Consider the following 27,802-nt stretch of genomic DNA (forward strand, 5'->3'; position numbering starts at 1 on the left):
GTACACTATTCTTACGTGTGCAAGTGTGATGGTGTATTTTACAGCAGCTTGTACTGGGAATAGCTGGTACTATGGTGTATGCATAAAGAAATTCATTATATAGTCAGTAATGATGGAAAAATGTTTGTCATGCTGTTACTGGCATTCACATGCGTTCATCCTCTTACTAAGGTGGGATTTGAGGCATTTTCTGAAAGGGGGAAACTAAGCTAAAATATGACTTTAGTTTTTAACCACTTAATTAATGCGACATATTTGTCCTACCTCTAATGGCTGTCTGCCTCGCTGAGTTGCCATTGCTTCAGTTGCTCAAAGTTGCAACACGTGGAATGCACAGGTCTCAGAAATAGCACATACATATTGCATGGAGAAAAATGCAACAGAAATAGTTTACTATGTTGAGTGCTTTATTATCAACCAACAACCATAACATCAAAACATACTTCACATTTCTCACTGTTCTGTCAAATAGATCACTGCAACCTTAAACAAAATCCTAACATATATAAGGCCATTGAAACAAAGAATTCAAGGTAACCCACAAAATAACTGCAAATAGCTCGTTTGTAACAGAACATTCACTGGTCAATCATTTTGAAAGTTTGTACACAAATTGTGCACGTCTATTTTTCAGAGAGGCAAATTTATCAATAGTCCGTGTATTAAAGTCAGGGATCTCTTGAATTAGTTGTTTTTCCATGGACAGCATGGCCAAAGCATTCAGACGATCCTCAGTCATTGTGTTTCTCAAGAATGTTTTAATTCGCTTCAGGGTGGAGAAACAGCGCTCAGACTCAGCTGTTGTCATGGGTGTAGTAATCAGAATTTTTAATAACTGCATTGTCTCACTAAATGCTTCTTCGAGATTGTTTTCAACGAACAATTTTAATAAAGAAATTGCCCCACTTGAACTACAGAATTCTGGTCTCTCATAAACAATTGAAAGCTCAGTGCGCAGTCTTTCCTTGTTTAACATGGGGTACGCTTGGACAGTTGCATTCAGTGCATCATTGGGAAAAGACTGTCCATGTGTTTGAAATAGGTCACTCTGCAACAATTTGGCCCCCTCCAAGTGGTTAGTAAATGCAAAGCGTTCTTGGGCTTGTGTAACTATAATATCACATACTTCTTTAGCCAAACGATTCAAAGTGTTCATATTTGCATTGCGACCTGAAAAAGTTGCCTCTGATGGAAATTTAGCTTCCAGATTGTCAGTGCTTTCACGTACTCTGCCAATGCACTTGATAAAAGTTTCAGTAGCTTTCTGCACATACACAGAGTCAATGTCTCGCTTCTGAAGCTGGTTATATAAAATGTCGACATGGGGCATTATGTCATTGAACAAAAAAAGGAAGAAAAGGAACTCCTTCTCTTTCAGAGTTCGAATGAATCCCTGGGCCTCATGCACAGTAACCCCCTCAAAATCAGTCCGTCTTTCAATAATTTTCTCAAAGCATGTACGGAGTGCTTCCCTGTGCCGATATATGGCTTCCACTACCCGAATATGGTAGCTCCAGCGAGTGCGAGATGGTTTTGGAAGTCTGGAATCTGAAACCTCATCTAGAACTGCGGTTCTTTTTGGAGAACGAGAAAAAAATGTACAGAAGCCAGAGATATCCAAAAAGAAAACTCGAGCTTGTGAGATATTTGAAACAGACTGTTCAATGATGAGGTTAAGCTGGTGTGCATAGCAATGTACATAATGTGCATTTGGATACACTTCAGCTACTTTCTTTTGGACTCCACCAGACACCCCCCTCATTACACTCGCACCATCATATGTTTGCGCAATTACTTTTTTTTTGTGGCAATCTTCAGGGAATACTTTGTCCAATTTTTCCATTATGGCAGTAGCAATGGTCTGCGCACTAGAGTCTTTCAGATCAGAGAATCCATAAAACCTTTCAACAATTCTGTATCGTTCATCAATGTAGCGATAGACTAGCACAGACTGAGTCTTAGTGGAAATATCAGTTGTATCGTCTGCCTGAATAGCCACATAATCAGTGCATTTTAACTGCTCTACAATGATCTCTCTGGTGACCGTGTGCATGCAGTCCAGCAGTTCATTCTGAATTGTTTTTGAAGTGCCCTTGAATACTGTTGCATTTTTTAAGTGTAGTTCCATTGCACTGTCTATGCTGGATACAAAATCCACCAGGCCTCTAAACACACCAGGATTTAAAGAGTCTTCAGTTTCATCATGGCCACGTAAAGCCAATTCAAACGCACCACAAAAACGCACACAGTCTATTAACTTTGACAAGATGTATCGGTTTTTATCCACATCCTCATTATGCCTCATCACGCTCCGGCGATAGGCATCATCCAACTGTGTTGCAATGTTTACACTTCCCAACATGCGCAGCTGTAATATATTCTCAATATGAGATTTGCACGATTCATGTCTCTTGGTTTTTTCTGACAAATGCTTTAAGTCAGTGACTCCGGTTTTTGTCCAGGCCGTTTCACCTCCAAACAGCAGGCAAGGGAAGCAGAACAAAGACCGCTTAGCAATGCTACCAGTGAGCCATGTCTTCTTTTCATACCACACCATGGAAAATGTGCGTGTGTAAGCCTTTCCCCTATCTTTTGCGGACTGTTCAATTTTTACATCTGGCCGATCAGGCCCTAGTCTTTTCACCTCCAGTTTTTCACTGTGTGCGAGTCCGGAAAATGGTTTTGAGAGTAATTGGTCCACTGAATTCATTTCCAGCAACAGTGACACCTGTTAATAAGCAAAATGATTATGTACATGTATATGTAGATGGGATCATGTAGTCATTGTTAGGTATGCTCTTCAATAACACAAGTATAATTAGTCGGTACTAGACACAGATAGCGTCTGCAATTATACACAACTCTGCTGTACTTATCATCGACCAGTACAGTTGAGTATAATTGCTGATGTTATCTATGCATGCGTTAACACACATGCCCATTAGCAAATGTGACACCAGCCACACAGTACATATTGCAGCTTGTTTGGCAAATGAGTACTTATGGAAGAAATGAGGCAAGTTTGTTCTGTTAATACTGTTCTAAAAAAAACATTGTTTAGAATGTAGGGAGATTTTTCTGACTGCATGACACAACCCCAACCCCTCCCAAGCACTGTGGGAGCAATGGTGAAGATTAGAAAGAAGGTGTTCTGATGTTTGAAAGACTGTGGGATTTTACAGCAGTAAAACAAATTACTGTATACCATTCAACTGGATGATACCAGGACATCATGAGGTAACTGGGAACCACCACCCAATCCTATCCTTCGAAAAACAGTTTCCAAGTGGACAGGTTTGCTTCCGTTGAACCATAAGCAGGCCTTTTTGCATTATATGTATGACTTTCGATTTTCACATGCCACCCTCTCAGCTAGTCATAGATGCCATTCTGTAGTCTGTACTGTTCATCAGATTTTCCCCCACCTCATTGATCCCCACAAACATGGGCTTCTTTTCAAATTTTTTTTAAACAAGATAGCTGTGTGCCTTCTTTACTACAGATGAACACAAACAGAGTTAGAGTGCCCTGAGCACCAAACCCTACAAAAGACTCATGCTAGCTCACCTCGTTCTGGAGAATGGTCACTGCAATGAACTCCTTCGCAGGCTATGGGAAATCCAAATCCCGGAAGGTGCACTGTGGAGGTTGAAGTCTGATGTTTTTAGTTGCACAATTGCCCTGGACTGGTTGGATTTGTTCATGTAAGGTGTTGCTGATGGTCTGTAAAGAGAAAGCGAGAGACTGATCTGAGAAAGGGCAACATAGGCTTAGAGCAGTATTAAAATGGTTTTCACACATGAAGGAGAGAGAGTTAACTGCTTGTAACATTGAAGCTGCACCAGAATAATCATTAGTACAATGTGTAAAGAAAGTACCAGCAACTACCACCATGTGCCAGTCATCAGTTGTATAACGCTGCAATATATACATTTTTGTAATGTTTTCGTTCTGGGGCTTTAAAAGTGCGCTTTGCGGAGCTCACATTACAAAATTAATTTGCTGCAGCCCTTCAGGCACCCGATTTATAAGCACTCTGCGTGTCCTTCGCTGAAGTCCTGTTAAAAACAGCATTGGCAAAGCCACTGAGATCCTGTTCAACACAAGCATTGACAAAGCCAACATTTTGGCCTTGTGCATACGGTGCAAGCTTCTGCCAGGCACTGCTATTAGATCATGATGTCCAGGAACTTGCACCATGTTTCTGCTTCTAGAACAACGGGTAGTTAATTCTGCTACAGCTGTGTCTGGCAAGTGGCACTGTGCCTGGCAAGTGTAGCTGTGCTACAGCTGTGCCTGGCCACAACAAGGAATGAAGGGATGAAGGTAGACAGATCAAGCAAGCACAACACAAGGCAGTGAGCCGAGGTCAAAAGGGAAGGTGGGTAAACAGCAAGAAGAAGAAGCACAGGCTGACAGTTAATTACACATGCACATTTAAACCCAGGAATGAAAAGAATATGTTGCTATTTGTGAAAACTTCAGACTGCCAACATGGGGGCAGTTGCTCAGGGCCCCTCTGAGGCTCAAGGCCCCTTTCATTTGAAAGGTTTGAAATGCCCTGACGCCGTCCCTGCTTTTGATGCTACTGCAGCTCCTCACTGCGGCTCCCACCCGGGCTTCCGCCTGAGGACTTGGGATTTTAAAAGGCTTGAGAACTTTAATGATTAATAGTGTGCCGTGCCATCATGAGATATAAACCCTTCAGATGGTTTCCGAACAGGCTAAATCTATTAAACATACACCCGCGGGCTGTTTTTAATGAAATGGCTGTGCAAGTTCACTGCCATGCGCTGCGCAGCTAATGGCTGCACGAGGAAGCCTTGCAGCAGTCAGGCTGCCGTGCGCCAAGCTAACGAGCACAAGACACCAGCAAGCTTCTAGTAAGACCGTTTTTCGGGGGTCTTTCGTTTTTAAACATAACATCTTTAGTGATTATGGAATGAACACACAGATGACATCACACGGATAATGACTGGTGCTGCGACCAGAATACCCCATGCGAGGTCATGTAAGCTATTTGCTAGCACTTTAAAATGGTAATGGCCAATTCCAGGGACAGTGGCGGCTGGTGAGTTTGAAAGCTGGTGGGGCGTAAATTTCCCAGGGCGAATATAGTAGCGAGCGCGCGCAGCGCGCGAGCCCACCCCCCCCCCAAGGGGGTTGCGGGGGGGTTCTCCCCCCGCGAAAATTTTGGAAAAATGGCCTACAAAATGTGCAATTTACTGTCCAAAAAACCCACCGAAATATGAAAAAAGCATTCGGTTTTACATATTAATGGTGGTACACTATTCTTACGTGTGCAAGTGTGATGGTGTATTTTACAGCAGCTTGTACTGGGAATAGCTGGTACTATGGTGTATGCATAAAGAAATTCATTATATAGTCAGTAATGATGGAAACATGTTTGTCATGCTGTTACTGGCATTCACATGCGTTCATCCTCTTACTAAGGTGGGATTTGAGGCATTTTCTGAAAGGGGGAAACTAAGCTAAAATATGACTTTAGTTTTTAACCACTTAATTAATGCGACATATTTGTCCTACCTCTAATGGCTGTCTGCCTCGCTGAGTTGCCATTGCTTCAGTTGCTCAAAGTTGCAACACGTGGAATGCACAGGTCTCAGAAATAGCACATACATATTGCATGGAGAAAAATGCAACAGAAATAGTTTACTATGTTGAGTGCTTTATTATCAACCAACAACCATAACATCAAAACATACTTCACATTTCTCACTGTTCTGTCAAATAGATCACTGCAACCTTAAACAAAATCCTAACATATATAAGGCCATTGAAACAAAGAATTCAAGGTAACCCACAAAATAACTGCAAATAGCTCGTTTGTAACAGAACATTCACTGGTCAATCATTTTGAAAGTTTGTACACAAATTGTGCACGTCTATTTTTCAGAGAGGCAAATTTATCAATAGTCCGTGTATTAAAGTCAGGGATCTCTTGAATTAGTTGTTTTTCCATGGACAGCATGGCCAAAGCATTCAGACGATCCTCAGTCATTGTGTTTCTCAAGAATGTTTTAATTCGCTTCAGGGTGGAGAAACAGCGCTCAGACTCAGCTGTTGTCATGGGTGTAGTAATCAGAATTTTTAATAACTGCATTGTCTCACTAAATGCTTCTTCGAGATTGTTTTCAACGAACAATTTTAATAAAGAAATTGCCCCACTTGAACTACAGAATTCTGGTCTCTCATAAACAATTGAAAGCTCAGTGCGCAGTCTTTCCTTGTTTAACATGGGGTACGCTTGGACAGTTGCATTCAGTGCATCATTGGGAAAAGACTGTCCATGTGTTTGAAATAGGTCACTCTGCAACAATTTGGCCCCCTCCAAGTGGTTAGTAAATGCAAAGCGTTCTTGGGCTTGTGTAACTATAATATCACATACTTCTTTAGCCAAACGATTCAAAGTGTTCATATTTGCATTGCGACCTGAAAAAGTTGCCTCTGATGGAAATTTAGCTTCCAGATTGTCAGTGCTTTCACGTACTCTGCCAATGCACTTGATAAAAGTTTCAGTAGCTTTCTGCACATACACAGAGACAATGTCTCGCTTCTGAAGCTGGTTATATAAAATGTCGACATGGGGCATTATGTCATTGAACAAAAAAAGGAAGAAAAGGAACTCCTTCTCTTTCAGAGTTCGAATGAATCCCTGGGCCTCATGCACAGTAACCCCCTCAAAATCAGTCCGTCTTTCAATAATTTTCTCAAAGCATGTACGGAGTGCTTCCCTGTGCCGATATATGGCTTCCACTACCCGAATATGGTAGCTCCAGCGAGTGCGAGATGGTTTTGGAAGTCTGGAATCTGAAACCTCATCTAGAACTGCGGTTCTTTTTGGAGAACGAGAAAAAAATGTACAGAAGCCAGAGATATCCAAAAAGAAAACTCGAGCTTGTGAGATATTTGAAACAGCCTGTTCAATGATGAGGTTAAGCTGGTGTGCATAGCAATGTACATAATGTGCATTTGGATACACTTCAGCTACTTTCTTTTGGACTCCACCAGACACCCCCCTCATTACACTCGCACCATCATATGTTTGCGCAATTACTTTTTTTTTGTGGCAATCTTCAGGGAATACTTTGTCCAATTTTTCCATTATGGCAGTAGCAATGGTCTGCGCACTAGAGTCTTTCAGATCAGAGAATCCATAAAACCTTTCAACAATTCTGTATCGTTCATCAATGTAGCGATAGACTAGCACAGACTGAGTCTTAGTGGAAATATCAGTTGTATCGTCTGCCTGAATAGCCACATAATCAGTGCATTTTAACTGCTCTACAATGATCTCTCTGGTGACCGTGAGCATGCAGTCCAGCAGTTCATTCTGAATTGTTTTTGAAGTGCCCTTGAATACTGTTGCATTTTTTAAGTGTAGTTCCATTGCACTGTCTATGCTGGATACAAAATCCACCAGGCCTCTAAACACACCAGGATTTAAAGAGTCTTCAGTTTCATCATGGCCACGTAAAGCCAATTCAAACGCACCACAAAAACGCACACAGTCTATTAACTTTGACAAGATGTATCGGTTTTTATCCACATCCTCATTATGCCTCATCACGCTCCGGCGATAGGCATCATCCAACTGTGTTGCAATGTTTACACTTCCCAACATGCGCAGCTGTAATATATTCTCAATATGAGATTTGCACGATTCATGTCTCTTGGTTTTTTCTGACAAATGCTTTAAGTCAGTGACTCCGGTTTTTGTCCAGGCCGTTTCACCTCCAAACAGCAGGCAAGGGAAGCAGAACAAAGACCGCTTAGCAATGCTACCAGTGAGCCATGTCTTCCTTTCATACCACACCATGGAAAATGTGCGTGTGTAAGCCTTTCCCCTATCTTTTGCGGACTGTTCAATTTTTACATCTGGCCGATCAGGCCCTAGTCTTTTCACCTCCAGTTTTTCACTGTGTGCGAGTCCGGAAAATGGTTTTGAGAGTAATTGGTCCACTGAATTCATTTCCAGCAACAGTGACACCTGTTAATAAGCAAAATGATTATGTACATGTATATGTAGATGGGATCATGTAGTCATTGTTAGGTATGCTCTTCAATAACACAAGTATAATTAGTCGGTACTAGACACAGATAGCGTCTGCAATTATACACAACTCTGCTGTACTTATCATCGACCAGTACAGTTGAGTATAATTGCTGATGTTATCTATGCATGCGTTAACACACATGCCCATTAGCAAATGTGACACCAGCCACACAGTACATATTGCAGCTTGTTTGGCAAATGAGTACTTATGGAAGAAATGAGGCAAGTTTGTTCTGTTAATACTGTTCTAAAAAAAACATTGTTTAGAATGTAGGGAGATTTTTCTGACTGCATGACACAACCCCAACCCCTCCCAAGCACTGTGGGAGCAATGGTGAAGATTAGAAAGAAGGTATTCTGATGTTTGAAAGACTGTGGGATTTTACAGCAGTAAAACAAATTACTGTATACCATTCAACTGGATGATACCAGGACATCATGAGGTAACTGGGAACCACCACCCAATCCTATCCTTCGAAAAACAGTTTCCAAATGGACAGGTTTGCTTCCGTTGAACCATAAGCAGGCCTTTTTGCATTATATGTATGACTTTCAATTTTCACATGCCACCCTCTCAGCTAGTCATAGATGCCATTCTGTAGTCTGTACTGTTCATCAGATTTTCCCCCACCTCATTGATCCCCACAAACATGGGCTTCTTTTCAAATTTTTTTTAAACAAGATAGCTGTGTGCCTTCTTTACTACAGATGAACACAAACAGAGTTAGAGTGCCCTGAGCACCAAACCCTACAAAAGACTCATGCTAGCTCACCTCGTTCTGGAGAATGGTCACTGCAATGAACTCCTTCGCAGGCTATGGGAAATCCAAATCCCGGAAGGTGCACTGTGGAGGTTGAAGTCTGATGTTTTTAGTTGCACAATTGCCCTGGACTGGTTGGATTTGTTCATGTAAGGTGTTGCTGATGGTCTGTAAAGAGAAAGCGAGGGACTGATCTGAGAAAGGGCAACATAGGCTTACAGCAGTATTAAAATGGTTTTCACACATGAAGGAGAGAGAGTTAACTGCTTGTAACATTGAAGCTGCACCAGAATAATCATTAGTACAATGTGTAAAGAAAGTACCAGCAACTACCACCATGTGCCAGTCATCAGTTGTATAACGCTGCAATATATACATTTTTGTAATGTTTTCGTTCTGGGGCTTTAAAAGTGCGCTTTGCGGAGCTCACATTACAAAATTAATTTGCTGCAGCCCTTCAGGCACCCGATTTATAAGCACTCTGCGTGTCCTTCGCTGAAGTCCTGTTAAAAACAGCATTGGCAAAGCCACTGAGATCCTGTTCAACACAAGCATTGACAAAGCCAACATTTTGGCCTTGTGCATACGGTGCAAGCTTCTGCCAGGCACTGCTATTAGATCATGATGTCCAGGAACTTGCACCATGTTTCTGCTTCTAGAACAACGGGTAGTTAATTCTGCTACAGCTGTGTCTGGCAAGTGGCACTGTGCCTGGCAAGTGTAGCTGTGCTACAGCTGTGCCTGGCCACAACAAGGAATGAAGGGATGAAGGTAGACAGATCAAGCAAGCACAACACAAGGCAGTGAGCCGAGGTCAAAGGGGAAGGTGGGTAAACAGCAAGAAGAAGAAGCACAGGCTGACAGTTAATTACACATGCACATTTAAACCCAGGAATGAAAAGAATATGTTGCTATTTGTGAAAACTTCAGACTGCCAACATGGGGGCAGTTGCTCAGGGCCCCTCTGAGGCTCAAGGCCCCTTTCATTTGAAAGGTTTGAAATGCCCTGACGCCGTCCCTGCTTTTGATGCTACTGCAGCTCCTCACTGCGGCTCCCACCCGGGCTTCCGCCTGAGGACTTGGGATTTTAAAAGGCTTGAGAACTTTAATGATTAATAGTGTGCCGTGCCATCATGAGATATAAACCCTTCAGATGGTTTCCGAACAGGCTAAATCTATTAAACATACACCCGCGGGCTGTTTTTAATGAAATGGCTGTGCAAGTTCACTGCCATGCGCTGCGCAGCTAATGGCTGCACGAGGAAGCCTTGCAGCAGTCAGGCTGCCGTGCGCCAAGCTAACGAGCACAAGACACCAGCAAGCTTCTAGTAAGACCGTTTTTCGGGGGTCTTTCGTTTTTAAACATAACATCTTTAGTGATTATGGAATGAACACACAGATGACATCACACGGATAATGACTGGTGCTGCGACCAGAATACCCCATGCGAGGTCATGTAAGCTATTTGCTAGCACTTTAAAATGGTAATGGCCAATTCCAGGGAAGGACAGAGGCATGATATGATATTTTATTTATAGCGCGCCTGTTTTCCTTTAGGGAAGAGTGTTGATTGTGCTAATTAATTTACCCAGTTCTCATAGTGCTTACCAGGTTTCCCTGTTCTGTGTTGTTCATGAATAAAGCAAACAAACAGTAGGCAGTATTGTTTTGAATAGTACTACTTGCCATATACTTTTTTTGGGTGTTAGTTATACGCACTCAGAAGAGTAAAAACAAGTGTTGCGATAATGGAATATATACATGACTGACAAAGAAACAAGTGACATGTTTTAAATAATTGATATAAATGAAATCATATCCCAAACAGGTCAATTTCTCAAGCACTTAAAGATACATGCCTGACTCGGCGTGCCTGATTCTGTAAGGATACGGTCACTGTGTCTACCAGTTTATGAGTGTGCCAGCCACTGCCAGACCATCCATGCGTTAAATTGTATTGCGCACTTCTCACTCTACAAGTTGAGGCTCCAGCCAAGTGGAGTCTCACTATCGTTTGTAAAAGAGGACTGAATGAGGGGAGATGGTAGCACGACGACCCTTCCCCATCCCAAAAATACATCCCAGGGGCAAACCAGGCTGATCTGAGGTGCTGGGGTCTCCTGAGGCTTGAGTTCAGCCCTTTCTATCCAGGCCAGGTGTCCAGTGGCTGCCTAGGATAGCACTGGTGGCTAAGCCAGGGTACACCTCCTAGGAGAGGAGTCCCACAGCAGACGACGTGCAGTGCAGCCAGGCCTGCCTACTTTTAGAAAAAAAATCCCTGAGTGAGCTGTATGCCCATATCCACACAAGACTCCGCCCAGTCACACGAGGCTCTGCCAAAGTGTCAAAAGGATAAACTGTGTAGAAAACTGCATCAAATGAAACCACCCTCAAAAAAACTCATTTACCATTTCGACAGGGACCTTTTGCACCTGGAAAACCTTGCACTATTCCAGATAGAGGCATTTTTGCTCACATGTGCAGGCAGGTCTTCTCAGCTGAAGGGAAAGGGACCTCCAAACATCATTTTGAAATTTGCGCCGAGACACCATTCCATTCAGAGACGGCCTTCCAGCCTCTTTAAGTTGATTCTGGGAATATACCCTAGTTTCCCTGTTATAACTACAAGACTACTACGGGTCCCAGAATGCAGTTCTGTCATTTCACACTGGCATGCATCTTGTTATGCAGGACGAAAAAAAAATATGCAATGCCTCATAAAGGGTAAAAACATTGTTTTCATGTCAACCATGCAGACAAGGCACAAACTAGTATGGATTGTTAGTCTGGTATTTACTTTAGCATAGATGCAGATTATGGGGCTTTTAAATGCTAAGCAGCCCATCCCAATGAGCTGTGGCTTCACAGAGAAATTGACCATTCCCATTCACTTTTCTGCTAATGCCTTTAATAAGAAGTGCCAAGTGGGTTACTTAAAAGAAACAGAATGAGGGGAAAATGCCCGCAGCCTGGATAGTCCTGCTGAGACATCTAACATTTTATCACGCCCTTGATCAGCGCTTCCCTGGCAGGAACAAATACAGGTAACCCTCTAGAAAATGATTGACAATTTTAAAAACACCCTTTTTTAGGGGTGCAGGTGCAGCAAGTGCCGCCATAGCCGCTTCAATGTTGACTGCGCCAGCCCATCTGAATCCCCGAGCCGCAGCAATTCTGAGCCTGGTCACTGGTGTGATAAAACAGAGACTCCACACTCTTCCCAGAGAAGAGCGTGAAAACCCTGAGTCTGCGGGCTAAACTCAGAGGTTAGGCAGGTATGAGTGCAACTGTATGCAGGCTTAAAGTACTGCCAAGTTAATTTCATCCTTATTTTTCATTTTGAATGTAACAAAGGGGCGTGAATGGCACTTAGGAGGTAAGTACATCTCCCCCAAAGTCACTTGCAAGGAATGGAAAGGTATTTTGGGGTCTTCAGGGGGCCCCTGCAGCAATTAGCCAAGCATTGTTATGTGGTTTACCGTTTGGCATTGACATCTAACGGAAATATTGTGACACCAGTATCCCCCTAGTGCAATATTAATTTTCTGCCTAACTAATGTCTCTATTGAGCCACGATATTGAAGTTTGTCTGTCTTGCTATAAGTGATGTTTGGGGCCATCAGTACTGGGCACTGGAAATCCGCTGAAACTGGCATGTATTGGTCAATCACACTAATAGCCAGTGGCAGGTCAGTAAAATCAAATATTCTGTGCCTTATCTCCATATCTGAAGTGGCACATTTTTGAAATTAAAATGCTAAGCTTTTTGTTGTAAGGGAAAAAATGCAATACTGGGTTTTCCTGTGTTAAATATTGGATTGATGATTTCCTATGGGCCAATGTTTAGTTTGTTTATTGTCCTATGCGAGCCAACTGCAAACACAGTCATGCATAGCACCCCAAGTGGATAAAGTAGGTCTGATCATGCTCAACTTTGGACTTATCGCTTAGTGTGCCTCAGAGTTTGCACTCACAGCTAGCCATTGGCATTTACTAATTGAGCTTGTATTTAATTAAGGGAGTGAGTGGCTTCCTATGCCTGCCTCGTAGATTGCAACTTGAATGTTTTACCCTTGGGTTAAGGGCCGAGGGAGTGGGAAAGGGATGTAAAACCATAACGGAAAACCACAATAAGCGCAACAACTGCATGCAAGGGAAGTCGGAAAAATCAGCAAGTTCCCAGAGACTTAGTCACAGACTCATATCACAAATCAAACAGTTCCTTCAACAAGTGTCAATGGATCTCAAATTAGAGAGGTACTATATGAAGGATGAGCAATGTTCAGTGATGTTGACCAAGATGAGGGAGAAAGTGCCAGCAGATCTCAGGTTTCTAGTAGGGCAGTATTTAAAGAGTTTCCGTTAGTTGTAGCCCAAAACGGGCCCCAGTAGGCATGGGATATGATGCACATGATTTTATAAATGACCCGATTTTGCAGAATGGAAACCACACCATCCACTTCCCCATGCACCCCGGGAGGTTTGCGACTATGCCCTTAGTCTCCGGTTCACTGCTGGTACCACAGTGTCACACCAGGTAGGCAGACGGGCTGCCTCGATGCGCAAACATTGTTTTCTTTGGGCTTTGTCTTTCTTTTGGTTTCCCATTGCCATAACTCTACATCTGATTGTCCGTTAACCAGTGTCTACAGAGGGCGACGATAGGCAGCGGCGTCTCATTAAAGCGCTCTGCAAGCAAAGCCGGCGACTGATACATGTTGGGAGCAGTTTCTCTTGTGGAGTCTCGCCTGCATAGCTCCCACGCTTCCCTCTGTGGGAGCGCAGAGGAACATGAAGGTAAAGCAAGCATGCCTGAGGCGTGCACGGTGTGGATGTGGGAGCTCTATGCACATTCCTTTTTGAGCGTGCATGAGTGTGCACAGAGCATTGCTGAGAGTAGTGGGTATGGACGGTGGAGGGTGTGGAGAGGCAGTGGCGGGTGTCGCCGTTCCTACTTCACTGTGTTCCACATGTTACTGGCAGTCTGCACCACGCGTGTCAGGAGTGGGAACATGCCTCTGTTATGCACAGCATGGCAGAGGGGGTGCACAGTGTGGATGAGGGTGATTAGAGCATTGTTCAGTTTGGCCAATGGCGTGCAGAGCTGGAATGGGGGACTTGGGGTACAGATAGTAAATTAGCACCGCTGATGGTACTGATTATGAAGGGGTGCAATCAGCGAGGCTGCGTGTGTGAAGAGCATGACTGATCATGGCTGATGGAGTGATGAGCGAGCGTGCGCACTCTGGAGGGTATACATAGGTTATGTATACCCTCCAGAGTGCGCACGCTCGCTCGTCACTCCATCAGCCAGATAGGCATGTCTGATGGTATGAGCAAGGCTATGCAGTCAGTGTGGCTGGGTGTGTGCACGCTACGCATGGCTGATTGTACAATGTGTGTGCATCTCAGCCGCGACCACTCCGGGCCCCGGCGCATCTGCTAATTGTGCCGTTTTATTTTCGGCATTTTTCGATTTCGACAAAAAATGCCGAAAATATAAAACGGCACAAGTCACCAGCAGGGAGAGCCCTGGCAGAGCCTCTCCCTGCCAGGGCTCTCCCGGGTGACTTGTGCCGTTTTATATTTTCGGCATTTTTTGTTGAAAAATGCCGAAAATATAAAACGGCACAATAGCAGATGCGGAGTGGTCGCGGCCCGCTGTATGGGCAGCTGCAGCAGTGCAGCAGCAGTGCACGCCTGCCTGCCCTGGGCCTTGCGTCCCGGTCCGGCGTGGCCCAAGGCAAGGCCCTTGGGCCACGCACGGACCAGGGGTAAACAAAAGTAGGCTAGGCCCAGGCCGCAGGCGGCCCCCGCCGAGCTGACTGCCGTCAACTTGGGGCGAGCCTTGTGTAGCGGGCGGCCCGCTTCTAGTACCGTCTCGCCCCAAGCTGACGGCAGTCAGCTCGGCAGCAACACTGAACAACGTGTAGGCCCTGGCCTACACATCGTTCAGTGTTGACTGGGCCCTGGCCCTGGGCTGGCCGTGTGGTGGACCACATAGTTTGGGCTCGGGGAGGGGAGTGTAATAATGTAAGTAACACTCCCGTCCCCGGGCCCAGAGAAGAAAGGGTACTACTTACCGGTCCGCAGCGGCGCCTGGTCACTGGGTGGGGCAGCAGCACACTCGTGTTGTTGTCAGTAGAGTACGGCTGGAAAGAAAGAACTTCAACTGAAGTCAGCAAACAGGGTGTGAAGGCGCACAGGCGCGCGCACGCACGCACCCTGCATAGATACAGTAATCTCATTGGCTGTTTGTCAGCCAATGACATTACTGTATCTATGGCAGGGGAGGGGAACTGCGCTGTTTGCGCACATTTCATACTGGCGGGGCCACCCCTGAAGCGCCCCGCCAGGCTTCTAATTAAAGAGGCTACGTAGAGTGCGTGGAGCTACGAGCTCCACGCCTCTACTATAGAAAAAAAATTACTAAATTGGGTCGCGCCCCGCGGTCCCACTGTGAATGCCGGGCAGGCCTATTTCCTTGCCACAGCGCCCCCACGCTGTTGGCAAAGGAAATGCAGCAGCACTAAAGCTAAAAGAGATTCAATCAGAGAAGTTCTCTGACTGAATCTCTTTTAGCTTCTCTCTTTTTTTGGGGGGGGGGGCGGCGCCCGGCCGCCCTATCATAGCAGCCGCCACTGCCTGCAAAACGTATGAAAATACTGAATCGCATAAAATGAACAACTCAACCGCTTCCGCTATGGGTTTAAACCTAGCCTCTGCTTCCGGGGGCTTGGAAGATGACCCTGGATAGGTGTTACACAAACACACAAGCACAACCAAACACTACTCCCTAAACAATAATACGTCTGCAGATGCCTTAACAAGTGCTATTGTGGAAAATGTTTAGCTTCCTTATGCCAAATGATAAGTCTCACAATCCTGTGGGAACTGTTTAAGGTGGTGACTCCCTTTGAGCAAGCAGTTGTAATTTTAAAACGTTGAATGTTCCTGCACACACTTGCTATTAAAACAAAGTTCTTTATTTCCGGCCAATATCATTTTTACTGAGAGATATATCATTTTATGGCATCTAAGGTTGAAGACCTGCAGGCCAAGGGTCGCACGAGTAGTACCAACGTTAGCAAGGGGATTGCCATGGGTAGCAGCTGCTACCGCTGGTTGTGTCTAAATGACATGCATGCTGTTTCTCTCCCTGTGGGTGACAGTCATGTTATCAGAGCCAGACGAGCCAATGCTGATAGCAACGCGCTCAGAGAAAAAAAAACATATCTTGAAGTGGTTGGGTGCTCTGTTTTCTTAAGGTTAAAAGTCGGATGTGAGAAACCATGACAGAGACATCCCCTAGGTTGGCGACCGGCCTGCTATTTGGAGCGATGCATTATAATTGTGTGTTTCCTGCAAGAATGCTGACATCACAGTGAGGACGCATTGTTTGTGGGATGGGTAGGCGGATAGGTTCTGCAGTTTGGTGAGGGGTCGGGGGGGGGCTGCTGTGCTTCTAACACGCCTGTAAGAATAACCAAAGCAGTGATGGATGGAAGGTTTTGAATTAATCTTAACCATTTTTTAGCCCATCCGTGCCACTGAAAGAGGGGACCAGCCATATACAAATCAGTCTGGTCTGGCTGCCAATGGGAGTAGTTCAGCCTGAACTCCTAAGTCAAGGCCCGTCCACGCAGAGACAGGAGCAACCCCAGACACAGCATTACATGCAGTCTGAGATGCGTCATATGTTCTCTTTTAGATGTGCATATTACATATGGTATATACTATATTCTACATGGTGCATTCATATTAAGTACCCCGGTTCTTAAACCCCCTGGTTCTGCATGCTGGCAAATATAAAACAAAACAAGTGGTTTGTCTGTGAATTAGCAAGGAAACAAATAACTTTGTGGTGTAGAATTTATGAATCTGACATTTATTTGTATTTATGGCGTCACACTATAGTCTACGAACCAGAAGTGAGGCTTGTTTTTGAATATCTTGCATTGTGAACTAAATCACTTCCAGAGAGTAGACATTTTAGGAGGCAAGGCACAGTGAGAAATACGTTGCCCAGGATCACACACGTTGGTTTTGAGGCAACAGTGGGACTGAAGCCAAGTCTGCAAATAAGGCACTTGATCACGTAGTTTCCCAGCTCAGGGTGTACATCAAGGTGCAATTGTTTGTGGATTGCTTAATAGAGCTGACTTGCCAAGTACCCAAATCACACAGTAAGCCTGACAACATGACTACACCTTCAATAGAATCGTAATAGAAGCATGTCAAGCACAGAGAGCACAAGTGTAGCTTTGTTTCTTTTTCTATCTCTTACAAGTAAAACCACAAGTACTGATATGCATAACAACAGTCTAAAGAACCTCCTCTGACTGCACTTGAAACGTTCAACACACCCAACAAAAGAAAGTGTTTGATAAGGTAATTTATGACACACAGTCAAGTGACTTGTCTTTAATGATGTGAAGACCACTCGAAGTTCGACAAAGAAAGCAAACAAGAAAGATACAAGAATAAGGTTCTGCTTCTACCGCTGTCTTCCCATCGAACTTCAGGAGGATCTGCCCTCCTACCTATTCATTCGAGGCTATGCCCCTAGCCCCTCCTTGGTGCTAGTCTGTGCTTCTTCACGGGTTCCCTTTCCACTGTCCGTTTATCCGACCCCTTTCTGCCCCTCCTCCTTGGTATATGGTGGAGGGTGAAATACTGGATTTGTGTACCCCTCTGCAGCCTTTAGCTCCCGTATAGGGTATATTCCCTGCTCCTCTTCTGTATCCCCTTCTTTTTTGCTTGCAGGTGAAGGTGGGGAAGCGGCGAGCGGAGACGCTGGCCCAGTTTCTCCTGTTGGCTCAGCATCCATTGACGCCTCGTTACTATCCCCTCGTTCTCCTGGAGCATTCGCCAGAGTTCAAATATCACCATAGAATTGGCTAATTTATTCCCCTTAAAAGTGTCCTCGAAGTGTCTCAGTAGTGGTTGCTGCACATTCTTGGAGAAACTTCTGTATTGTGACCATGGCTTAGTCAATTTACCCTCTGTACTTTTTGTCCATTCCTTGCTATAATTACAAATCTTGTCCTTATAGCATGGAAGGGTCTTACACAAGTGTTGTAGGGAAGTGTGTCCCCCGGACTTCCCTTGATACATTGCTTTCATACTTATTTGACCTCAAGTCGAGGCTATCGGCACTCTGTTATTACACAAACACAACAAAATAACAGTTCTTAATAATTATTGTTGAGCCTCTCTGGGCACGAAACAACCTGTCAGACGTGCTCTGCGCACCTCCCTTCTGCAATTCTCCACCTGCTCAGGCACACGCACCAATTTCGGTCATGCGCCTTACTCACACCACCACTTGACTTACTTCTCTGTCAATTTTAAGTTTCTCAACACCGCTTCTACAACACTTCGTGCTCTCTGAGTCCTATGCACGGACTTACTGGGTGACGTCACCAGCGCGCTTAACAAGGTAGTGCTAGAAAGCATTTAAAATGTACACAATGCTACGGGCCTGCTACACCAACATTTATAAAAACCCCAACATAAGCCCACAGCTGTTTTCCTGCCTCCTAACAGGGGATACCAATATTATTTGTGTTCAATCTGTATCTACAACGTCACCTTGCAGATAAAACACCTCCTCAACACATAACCAGACGAACACCTTCCACAATCTAGGCCAGTTCCCTTTGCTAAACCTTACACAGGTATACCATCATCCATGACCCAAGCTCAAACACCCAATCCACAGGGAATACACTATTTACATAACTTCTGTCATCCGTGCCCTTAAGACAATAGCCTAGGTTATTCACCAGAAACTTTCCCCTTAAGACCAAATGTACCCTAGCCATAAAAATGACATGTACCTTCGCTCCCTTCCCTACTACGCTTCACAATACTCAACGCTACTAGACAATACTCGACAATACTTCACAAATAATCGACAATATGCGTTAGAACACTCACACCCCATTACTTTCCCACTTCCCTTAGTTACCATATGGCTGAGTCAATACTTACACTCTGTGATCCACTAACGCTGTTCAGCTACCGGGTCAACCCAAAGCTGCCACGCCACCCTTCTGATCTGCTGGACTCCTCACGGATCATGGGCAGGATATTTCCAAGCTGGTTCCTGACGGCCTCTTTACGGGCGTGCACTCCCCATCGCCTTGGGTCCCACAAGGTGTCCTGCGGCCCTTAAGGTGCTGCGGCGGGAGAGGCGGCTCTATGCCAAATGGGCGTAGCCAACCAATCCTCTGCTACCAATTTGTTGGTGAGGTCACGCTATGCCAGAGGTCTGTGGGTTACTACAAGCTCACCCGTTTAGCTCCCAAGTGTCCAACAACCCTGACCCCAGAACAAAAGGAGGACTCAGCCAAGGGCAAGTTAGAACTGTCGTTTATTACAAAAACTGACAGGTATCATACAGGACATTCAAAAATCTCCGGAATCACAATTCCAACTAACGTGCCACCCGTTTTTGATGCTGAATGGCGTCAGCACCTAGGCCCTCCCCAAAAAACCTATCATACGTACTCATTGGGTGCTCGGAGTGGTAGACACTATTGATTGCCCTTATACATCTCACTCTATTGGTCCTTCCATGTCAGGTGGCTGTCCTGCCCCTTCTCCCGAGAAACTATCTATTACATTGTTGCAGGGTCCCAGGATTACCATTGGTCCTTACCCCCTGCCATTCACCCCTGGGTTTCTGTCCCCTGATTGGCTGGAATTGGTCTCCTCAGGCCTGAAACCCAGTTCAGTTCTCATCCTTCGGTGCACCTCTTCAAGGTGATATGAAATGACTATGTGTTCCCAATGTGTCTGGTAGCAACACCACGTTTGCCTATGAGAGTGCTCTCCACGCTGCAACATTGTTAACTAGCTCATGTTTCACTTCTTGTCTGGATTGCTGAGAACCGCTCGTCTTCCCACCACGAAGAATGACAATTGTCTGGCTTGGCCGCATCACGTGGTTAAGGACCACAAAGTTGAGCTCTTCTGGTCTGCAATTATGAGGATTTGATGTTTTTCTGCAGGTGGCCCCTTTTCATCTTAAGTTTGGAATGTGCTGCTTGTCTCTGCAGGCTCCGAGCCCTGGCCTTCTCGCTCTGTGCGGCTTGCTTCTGCTCCCTCTCGTCTCTTGTCCTGCGGCTCAAGGCCTTACGTGATTTTCATTAGACTTATACTATGATTTCTGCACACTTATATAGTGCTACATTTCCTGTAGGTCAGTTGTATTTGATCCTACCAGGCTCCTTATATAGTCCTGTAGTTCCATAGGGTTAGTTGCCTTAAGCATCTGCAAGCTTGCTCTGCATCTCTTCGTTGCCTTGCGTTCAGCGTTCCTGCACTTGGCTAATGAGAAAAATAATAAAAGCTTTAACAGTATGTACATGCATCCATCCTCTAGCTACAGAACTGTTCAAGCATTTTCTTTATGTATACGAGTATGTGTGTGTGTAGTGTAAAGCTATGCATGGTTGTGAGTGTACTTCATGACTAAGGTGGCTATGTCGTGGTGTTACCAATGATGTCAGCACAGTGGTTTCTTAGCATTTGTCAGCGTCATTGATCATGCATTTGGGTCCAGGACCACTTTTGAAGTACCTGTATCCATAAAGAAATTCACTGGATAAGGTTGTAATGGCTGTCTGAGAGAATATTTCACTGCATATGTGTCAGTCACTGGTGCTCCTGGGGTTGTCCGAATAATGAATGACTTTGAGGGTTCTTGACTCTTCGGGCTGTCCTGTTCATGGGAATGAGGAGGGACATTCCTAGGACTCGCTCTTCAAAATGTATTGTTGCCTTAAAGGAATTAACATACATGGAAGCTAAGTAGAGCTTGTGTGGGCGAGTTCAGAATATGATGCACCCATCACAGTTGTAAACTTGTCCCATAAAATAGTCACTAAACAGAGTCAATGCCAGGCATGTTAGAAAGAAGAGCTCAAATCTGCACTCGCCACTAGACTCTTGGGAAGTAAGAAATGGTGTGCTGTGTGTATGTGTGGAGTTGAGGTGGCAAGTGACTTTTTATGCCTGGCTAGCACCTTGCAATTTCGCCCTGTTAAAGTATTTAGCAAGCCAGCATGCTGCCCTGCCTACAACCCTTTGTCACACGAGAAGTCCTGGGGCTAACTGCTTAGGAGGCGTATCCCCTACAACACCATACAAAGAGACTGCACCAAGGCTCCAGCACTGACCTGCCTACTCCGGTCTGCATACTGATGTTTTTCTCACTGTCTTTCTGCTTTGCCATCGGCCTATTTTGGTTGCTGCTTCCGCAGGGACCTGTGCCAATGAAGGGTCAACTGCATTCCTAGTGCCCACCCATTGTGGTGCTAATGTGTGCTGGCAGATCCCTGGGCCTCTGCATCAGGGGCTCAGGCAGGGAAAGCAGGCAGCAGCTACGTTCACTCCTCTACACTATAAACTCGTTAAATGGCGTCAGCCACTCTCAGCCGGAGCACTTGATGCGGGGTCTCTCGACCGCTGTTTGTGCCTCCTTTTCACACTAGTCTACCTCCAGAACTTTCCATCATGCGGTGCAATTCTTTCTAAAAAACGTTGGGTGGGACTATGGAGACCATAAACATTTTAACTGGATGTTAAACTGCTGTGCGGCCCACCTGTAGGGAGCTTGAGCGAGAGGGCATTAGTGGTTGTGACAAGATGGCATTATAAACATGCAACCAGGGTCATGTGGCGGTGTCCAGAGAGATGGAGAAACACAGCTGTCAGATGGTTGATGGGATAGTCTCTCCATGTGATGTTTTGTCAGGGCATGTATGAAAGAGTATTTAATGGCATTGTAGTTTTTGGCCGTCTGGGCAGCTGCGCAAAGGGAGGTTTTGGCGATTGTACCAGGGTCTTCTCGAGAGTGGGAGAGCATCCAAGGGGTAAATGAGTGCATGCAATGTAGGTGTGAGTCAGTCCAGTAAATAGAAAGATAGTAAGCCTGTATATGATAAAAATGTATATTTTACATTCAAGGATCAAGAGCCATGTGACCCCGACAGGTTTGTCTGGCTCTATCTATGTGAAAATATTGATGGTCACACAAAAAAGACAGTTTATTTTTGTCCATTTTTGGTGCGGCCCTCAATATTCTGAAAATGCACTTTTTTCACCCTCACACCTCTTTCCCCTCCTTTACGCTTTACTTCGGGGGTGTTATATGGGGGCCTGCTATGGGCATCCAGCAGGCCCCTAGGGGTGCTATGGCTCATCAGCACCGTAGAGGATTTCCATGGGACAAAGTGGGGGCAGGGCGGCCCATACCCATAACCATTCTGGCTCGAAGGTCCCACAGCATCATGGCCTGAAGGCCCGTGCTCACACGATGTGGGCCTGCAGGCCTAAATGAGAGACGGACCTGTCATTCCTCTTTGGGAGTCTGCAGCCGGTCTGGTGCAGGTGCCTGCAGGGGATCCTTTTATTAGCTTGGGCCATGGCATGTTAAAAGGGCAATACACATGGGACGGACATATTCCCTTAAAGGGGCAACATACTTGGGAGGGTCACACACCACACTCCACCTTTTTCATAACAAACACACGTTACTGAAACATGAATGATTCCTTCCGCCAGTTACTGAACAACATTACTTGGGCTACTTCAGAATCGTAGGATCAACAACAGATAGGATATGCCACTGCTACACGCATGGGGCTCAGATAGTTATAGACATACAACACATATATAAAGACTCTTCACATAACCCGCGGGTGAAAGTCGCGTTTGGCAAACTGCTGGTGGAATATTGGCAGTTCGACCACATGTTACAAAAACCTTTATTAACCTGGGGTCAGTGGAGCTTCCACCACTGAATGATGCCATTGCTAGCTGCTGGCACCATTTAGAGCGTGCCGCCAAACTTACGGGAACACAGTTCCACATCCATCTAACTGGGACCACTTTAAACACATACTTTACATGCAGACCCCCAGCATCCAAACACATGTCTACTGAGATTTCTCTGAGCACTTGCAGGACTGCAGGAGACCAGTTTGCTTCACTTCAGTGTCCGTTCAAGATAGTCATTACCACGGGTCCAGGTCCGTTGATTTTACAGTTCAAAGGCTGGTAAAGCCACATCTGGGGGCATCAGGGGCCACATCGGCTTAGTCCCTTGATGTTTGAGGCAGGCAGCGAGAGGCAGGTAGCAGGGTGTCCAGGCTCAGGTTCAGTCAGTCCCTTGTTGTTGGGCAGTCTCACCTGAGTCTGATGAGTCGGATCCTTTCTGAGAGGTTTTAGATTTTTCCTTCCTTGTTTTTCTTCTTGTCACAAAGTCACTCTATGCTGACCTGCCACCACTATGGCCTGCTGCGGATGACTGGACAGAGGACAAAGCGGCGAACAGGAAAGATAGGTCCAGATATAATAGAGAGAAAAGTCTGAAGGCAGCAAAAACCTCTCCTGGCGGATGGAATGCGCAATGGATCGCACCGGAGAACAAAGTTACAAGAGAGATCCAAAGGGACGGTCCACAGCAAGAGAGCCAGGGGAGGGGCGACCAAACAGGACCAGTAAAAGGAGAAAGGCAGGTAGGATAACAGGGGAGGGGGAATCCAGGAGGAGAGACCAAAGGGTAAAACGGAGCAAAAGGAGGCACAGTAGAAGGTAGGTAAGCAAAATGAAAACTAGCATCTTACTCAAAATCTGGAGCGAGGAGACTTGAAACGCCAGGAGCACCGCATCAGACCGGCGAATGAGGAAAGCTGCAGCTGCGAGCGGCCATCTTGGAAAAGGGCCAGACCACTCGCAGTAGAACGTGGCGGAACATGCGCTGATTCAGGATAGACAACCAAATTGTGAGTCATTCGCTTCCCCTTGCGCCACCGATGCCACATTGACCAACGGGCAGCTCTGACAGGGAGTCAGCGAGAAGCGGGCTGCAGGGCATCCACGCTGCACCACATGATGTCGAGAGGGCAGGGGTGGCAGCATGTTACTCAATCCCCTCTTCCTTGGCTATGCTACCGCAGGCAGGAGTGTCTCTTCACTGTCGTGGGACAGGAGGGGCACAAGCACTCGTACCAAGCTGCAACCCTCGTTGGCTCACAGCACTTCTTCCGGGTGGTAGGTTTGATGGCTGCGAGACGATGGCTGGTTGGACACAGATGACAGGGTGTCTGGACCACTTCTTCTCTTCCCCCAGGCAGGAGTCAGTGGTGTTGATGATGCAGGTGATGTCCCAACTTGGGGTTGGTAGGAATCCCACCCAGGGCAACGTCGGCCTGGTCCATGGATGGCAGGCACGGCAGGGCACACTCCAGTGTCAGGAAGATGAGGCCACTTGCACAGTTCCCTTCCCAGGCTGCCATGTGGGCAAGAAGCTGCCATTGACAGAGGTTAGGGTGACACTGGGGGCAGGGTGTCTGGGCCACTTCTCTATCTCGCTCACCCAGACAGGCATTGTCTTGCCACCAGTAGAGAGCACACACCAGTGGCAGTGTGATGAGGCCACCTGCTAGGTAGGCAGGGCAACACCGGTAGCAGGTTGTCAGGTCCTCGCCACTTCCTTCCTTTCAGTGCCATGGACTTGTGTAATTGCATAGCATGCTGAGCAGGTGTGAGGCACACTGGGCTGTGTGAGAGATTGCAGCGCTGGGTCAGCCAGGAGTGCTCTCGAGGCAGGACTTCTCCATGCAGACGTGCACTTACTTATTGCTGTACCGACTGTAGGAGGAGCACCCATGGTCTTGTGACGTGTCATTATTTATTTTCTGCAGTCCACAGCCAGCAACCACACAGCCTTCATCACAGGCTGCAGCTTTGATTATTGTCTACGCTCCACTCCTGATGTTCTGCTTTTGTCCAGTCACCGCCCATGGGCCCAGGATTGTACTGGCCCATTCTGCATTTATTTTCCATGCTCAGAAAACCTGGAGCTGATGCACACTTCACCACCGATGGGCCTGGGATCTTGTTTGCTGGAGGGGAGCGGGAGTCTTTTCTCTGCCAGCTCTGACGTGGAGCGTCCTCAACATTTAACGCCTGTGGACCCGGGTTCCTGAGAGAAGGGACACGCTGTTTTCTTTGTGCCCCAATCTGGAGCACACTCTATTCTCACTGCCGGGTGGCCCTGGGCTCAGGTTTCCCAGCTCTGACCCGGAGCACTTTCTCTTTGCTACGACATGGAGCTGGAGCTGTTCTCACCGTCGCCGTCATGCTCACACGGTGTGGGCCGGCAGGACTAAATGAGAGACGGACCAGTCATTCCTTTTGCGAGTCTGTAGCCATTCTGGTGCACGTGCCTGCAGGGGCTCCTTTTGTTAGCTTGGGCCATGACAGAGTCATGGCTCATGTTAAAAGGGCAATACACATGGGAGGGACCCATTCCCTTAAAGGGCCAGTACACTTGGGTGGGGCACACACCACAGGGGTTCACCTTCCGAACCATCTTCTGCTCCCTGCCCATCACTACCCACCCACCACTCCCCTCACACACACAAGCACCTGCATAAACCTAAACACACACACACACACACACTTACCTGCAGTGGCCATAGCTTCTGTCTTCAGGGAGGCATGGATGTGCCTGTCAGCCCCTGTGCAAACTCATGTGCATCAGGGGCATGACAGTTCACTTTAGAAAGACCACACAGAGCGGTCTCAGCACGGTCTTTCTAAAGCAATATTTTTAATATGCGCAATTGAATAAAAGACGTTTTCAATCCATATGGTTTGTCCAGCAAGGCCCAAATGCCTGGTTTGAAAAGCCCATTTCGTTTTGATGCACAGGTCTTTGGTCCATCCAAGACACTAAGGGCCTGATTCATGGAGCATTTTCCTGTGGGATTCCGCCATTAAAAAACACTTCCATGAATCAGGCCCTAAATCGGGAGGTTACCAGCAAAGCAACAGCTAAACACACAGGAAGAATGCAATAGACACACGTATTATGGGATTGCTAGGCCCAAAAAATGAGTTTGGCAAAGCCTGCAAACCCAGAGCGGCAAAAACAAGCAGTAATGGACTGGTGAACAGGGAACACTAGAAATTTCCCGGTGGGCCTCTGCACAACGGGGCTTTTTTGTGTGGGTACCCTCATTTTCTGATCATCTGAACTCTCTCCCATTCTCCCTGCCCACGTCCTTCCATCTCGTCATCGTTTTATTGCTTTTAGCTACTTTTAATCCCAACATCAGGGTTAGAAATTGACAGGAGTTGGGAGCGATTTAGCTCTTGGTTAGACTCAAAGGGAGTAGTGAATCAATAAAGGGAGAAACACAATTCACCCCTAACATTCACTATCTCTATCTATAGGGGGTATAAAGATATATGTAATAAAAGAGATAGGACTAAGAAATAATAAACTCAATGTGTAATACTAAAACCCTACACGTATTCCTAACTCGAAGGCGTGTACTCATATCTTGAAAAAATAAAGTACGAAAAATACTAAAATATGTAAATTTATTATACAAGAGAATAAAGTTCATAATTGAAAAAATAAGATGAACAAAATGAGATAAGACCCACAATATAGCACACAAACTGATTGTAATTTAATTTTATTCTATTTGCAAAATATCACATTATTTTTTTTTCAAATAGAATCAAATTAAAAGCTTTAGCCCAGCCACGAACCATGGCCTGCAAGATTGTGAGGCTTGGAACTTAACCACAAGACCAAACTGGCCTTGTGCCTGGGGCAGCAAAAGTTGCATATTTAACTCGCATAATTGAACAGTCTAATTAAAAAAATAATAATAATAAAGCATTTGGGCAATTCACAATAAAAAATACTACACTTACTACACTTCACGCCAGTCACTTGACCCCAAATTATTTTCAAATGCAACACGTTGTCAGGCAAAGTTCCTGTCAAGGTGCTGCATTTGAAAATAATGATGCTTTTAAATTTGGCGTGAGGGAGTTTAGATGTGGCTGCAATGTCAGCCACGTCCAAACATCCCTCGCGCCAAATCGGCGGTGCCAGAAAGGCTCCCGCGCCGAAATGGGCGCAGCGAACTGGCCGCTGCGGCCAAATGGCCGCGCCGAACCGGCCCGCGGCGAAACGGCCGCGCCAAAAGGGGGTGTACCGACGCCTGATACCCAGGATCTGCGTTTTGCTCGGTCAACAAATCCTAATTTCAATCCCTGCTACATGGTAGAGAATTTGTTTTAAAATTCACCATTTGCACCCATTTTTCCACATTTACTTTTGGGGTGACCGTCCAAACACTTGCAGGGTGTAAAATTCGTAATTTTGAAAAACATTTCCAGGACCACTTTGGTTTCGAGTCCAACCCTGCCAACAGGGCACGCCATGACAACCAGTTGTCTCGAGCATGCGGTGCGCATTAATTACTCGAGGTGGTGCCATATTGCCCCACACTTACCCTTACACTCTATCTCCAGCGCCACCGCCGCACTTCAGAACGAGGGCCTGCAATTAGGGACAGCAGAGCCTACAGGCGGAGACCCCCTGCCCAGAGTCAGAGTGGTTGGAGCCTCGAGGAAGACCCCCTGCCCATGGCCAGTGACTGGAGACAGATCCTGGATGACAAGCATGAGGAGCGTGAGGCTCGAAAGACAACCGCTACCAGCGCTCCGGAGGGCGGCTGAATGGGAGCCTGTATGGGGCCGCCCAAGCGTGGGATGCAGGGGGACAACGGCGAGCCAGAGAGGGCGGGGGCGCCGCACGGGATGAAAGAGTCCGACACACAACACCGAGGCCAATGCTGCGTAGGAGACAGCACCCAACTGTCAGGCACAAGCTGCCGTGGCAGGTCCAGTCCGTGCTGGAAACCTCGCACAGTTCCCCCTAATAGACAGGGCCCGGCAGCAGCTGCGACGCCCTCAAACCTGACCGAGAACCATGCCCAGCCCGTGACAGGGGCCTTCACAACTCTCCCTTATACAGCCCAGGGACCAGTGTTGCGGCTATATTTTGGGCACCTCAACAGCAGACTCCCGCGACTCTATGGCTACGTTTTACGTATGGATAAAGCGGTATCGTGTACGTACA

The 27,802-nt window shown here is 46.2% G+C and overlaps 2 protein-coding genes across 2 annotated transcripts; both read right to left on the reverse strand.

The window, feature by feature from the left end:
* Nucleotides 1–386: 386 nt before the first annotated feature.
* On the reverse strand, nt 387–5,675 carry LOC138574620 (zinc finger MYM-type protein 1-like). The gene is made up of 3 exons (XM_069649420.1): nt 5,548–5,675; nt 3,568–3,723; nt 387–2,728 (listed from the first exon to the last, which is right to left on the reverse strand). The coding sequence occupies exon 3, from the start codon at nt 2,708–2,710 to the stop codon at nt 590–592; it is 2,121 nt and encodes a 706-aa protein (XP_069505521.1). The 5' UTR covers nt 2,711–2,728; nt 3,568–3,723; nt 5,548–5,675; the 3' UTR covers nt 387–589.
* Nucleotides 5,670–27,390, reverse strand: LOC138574604 (zinc finger MYM-type protein 1-like). Its single transcript, XM_069649419.1, has 3 exons — nt 27,174–27,390; nt 8,851–9,006; nt 5,670–8,011 (listed from the first exon to the last, which is right to left on the reverse strand). The coding sequence occupies exon 3, from the start codon at nt 7,991–7,993 to the stop codon at nt 5,873–5,875; it is 2,121 nt and encodes a 706-aa protein (XP_069505520.1). The 5' UTR covers nt 7,994–8,011; nt 8,851–9,006; nt 27,174–27,390; the 3' UTR covers nt 5,670–5,872.
* Between the last annotated feature and the right edge of the window lie 412 nt (nt 27,391–27,802).

The sequence above is a fragment of the Ambystoma mexicanum genome, chromosome 1p (genome assembly GCF_040938575.1).
Source record: "Ambystoma mexicanum isolate Mex_15411 chromosome 1p, UKY_AmexF1_1, whole genome shotgun sequence".
Classification (NCBI taxonomy): Eukaryota; Metazoa; Chordata; class Amphibia; order Caudata; family Ambystomatidae; genus Ambystoma; species Ambystoma mexicanum.

Excerpts from the sequence above, each read along its gene's own strand:
- LOC138574620 (XM_069649420.1), bottom strand. The coding sequence starts at position 2,710 with ATGAATTCAGTGGACCAATTACTCTCAAAACCATTTTCCGGACTCGCA.
- LOC138574604 (XM_069649419.1), bottom strand. The coding sequence starts at position 7,993 with ATGAATTCAGTGGACCAATTACTCTCAAAACCATTTTCCGGACTCGCA.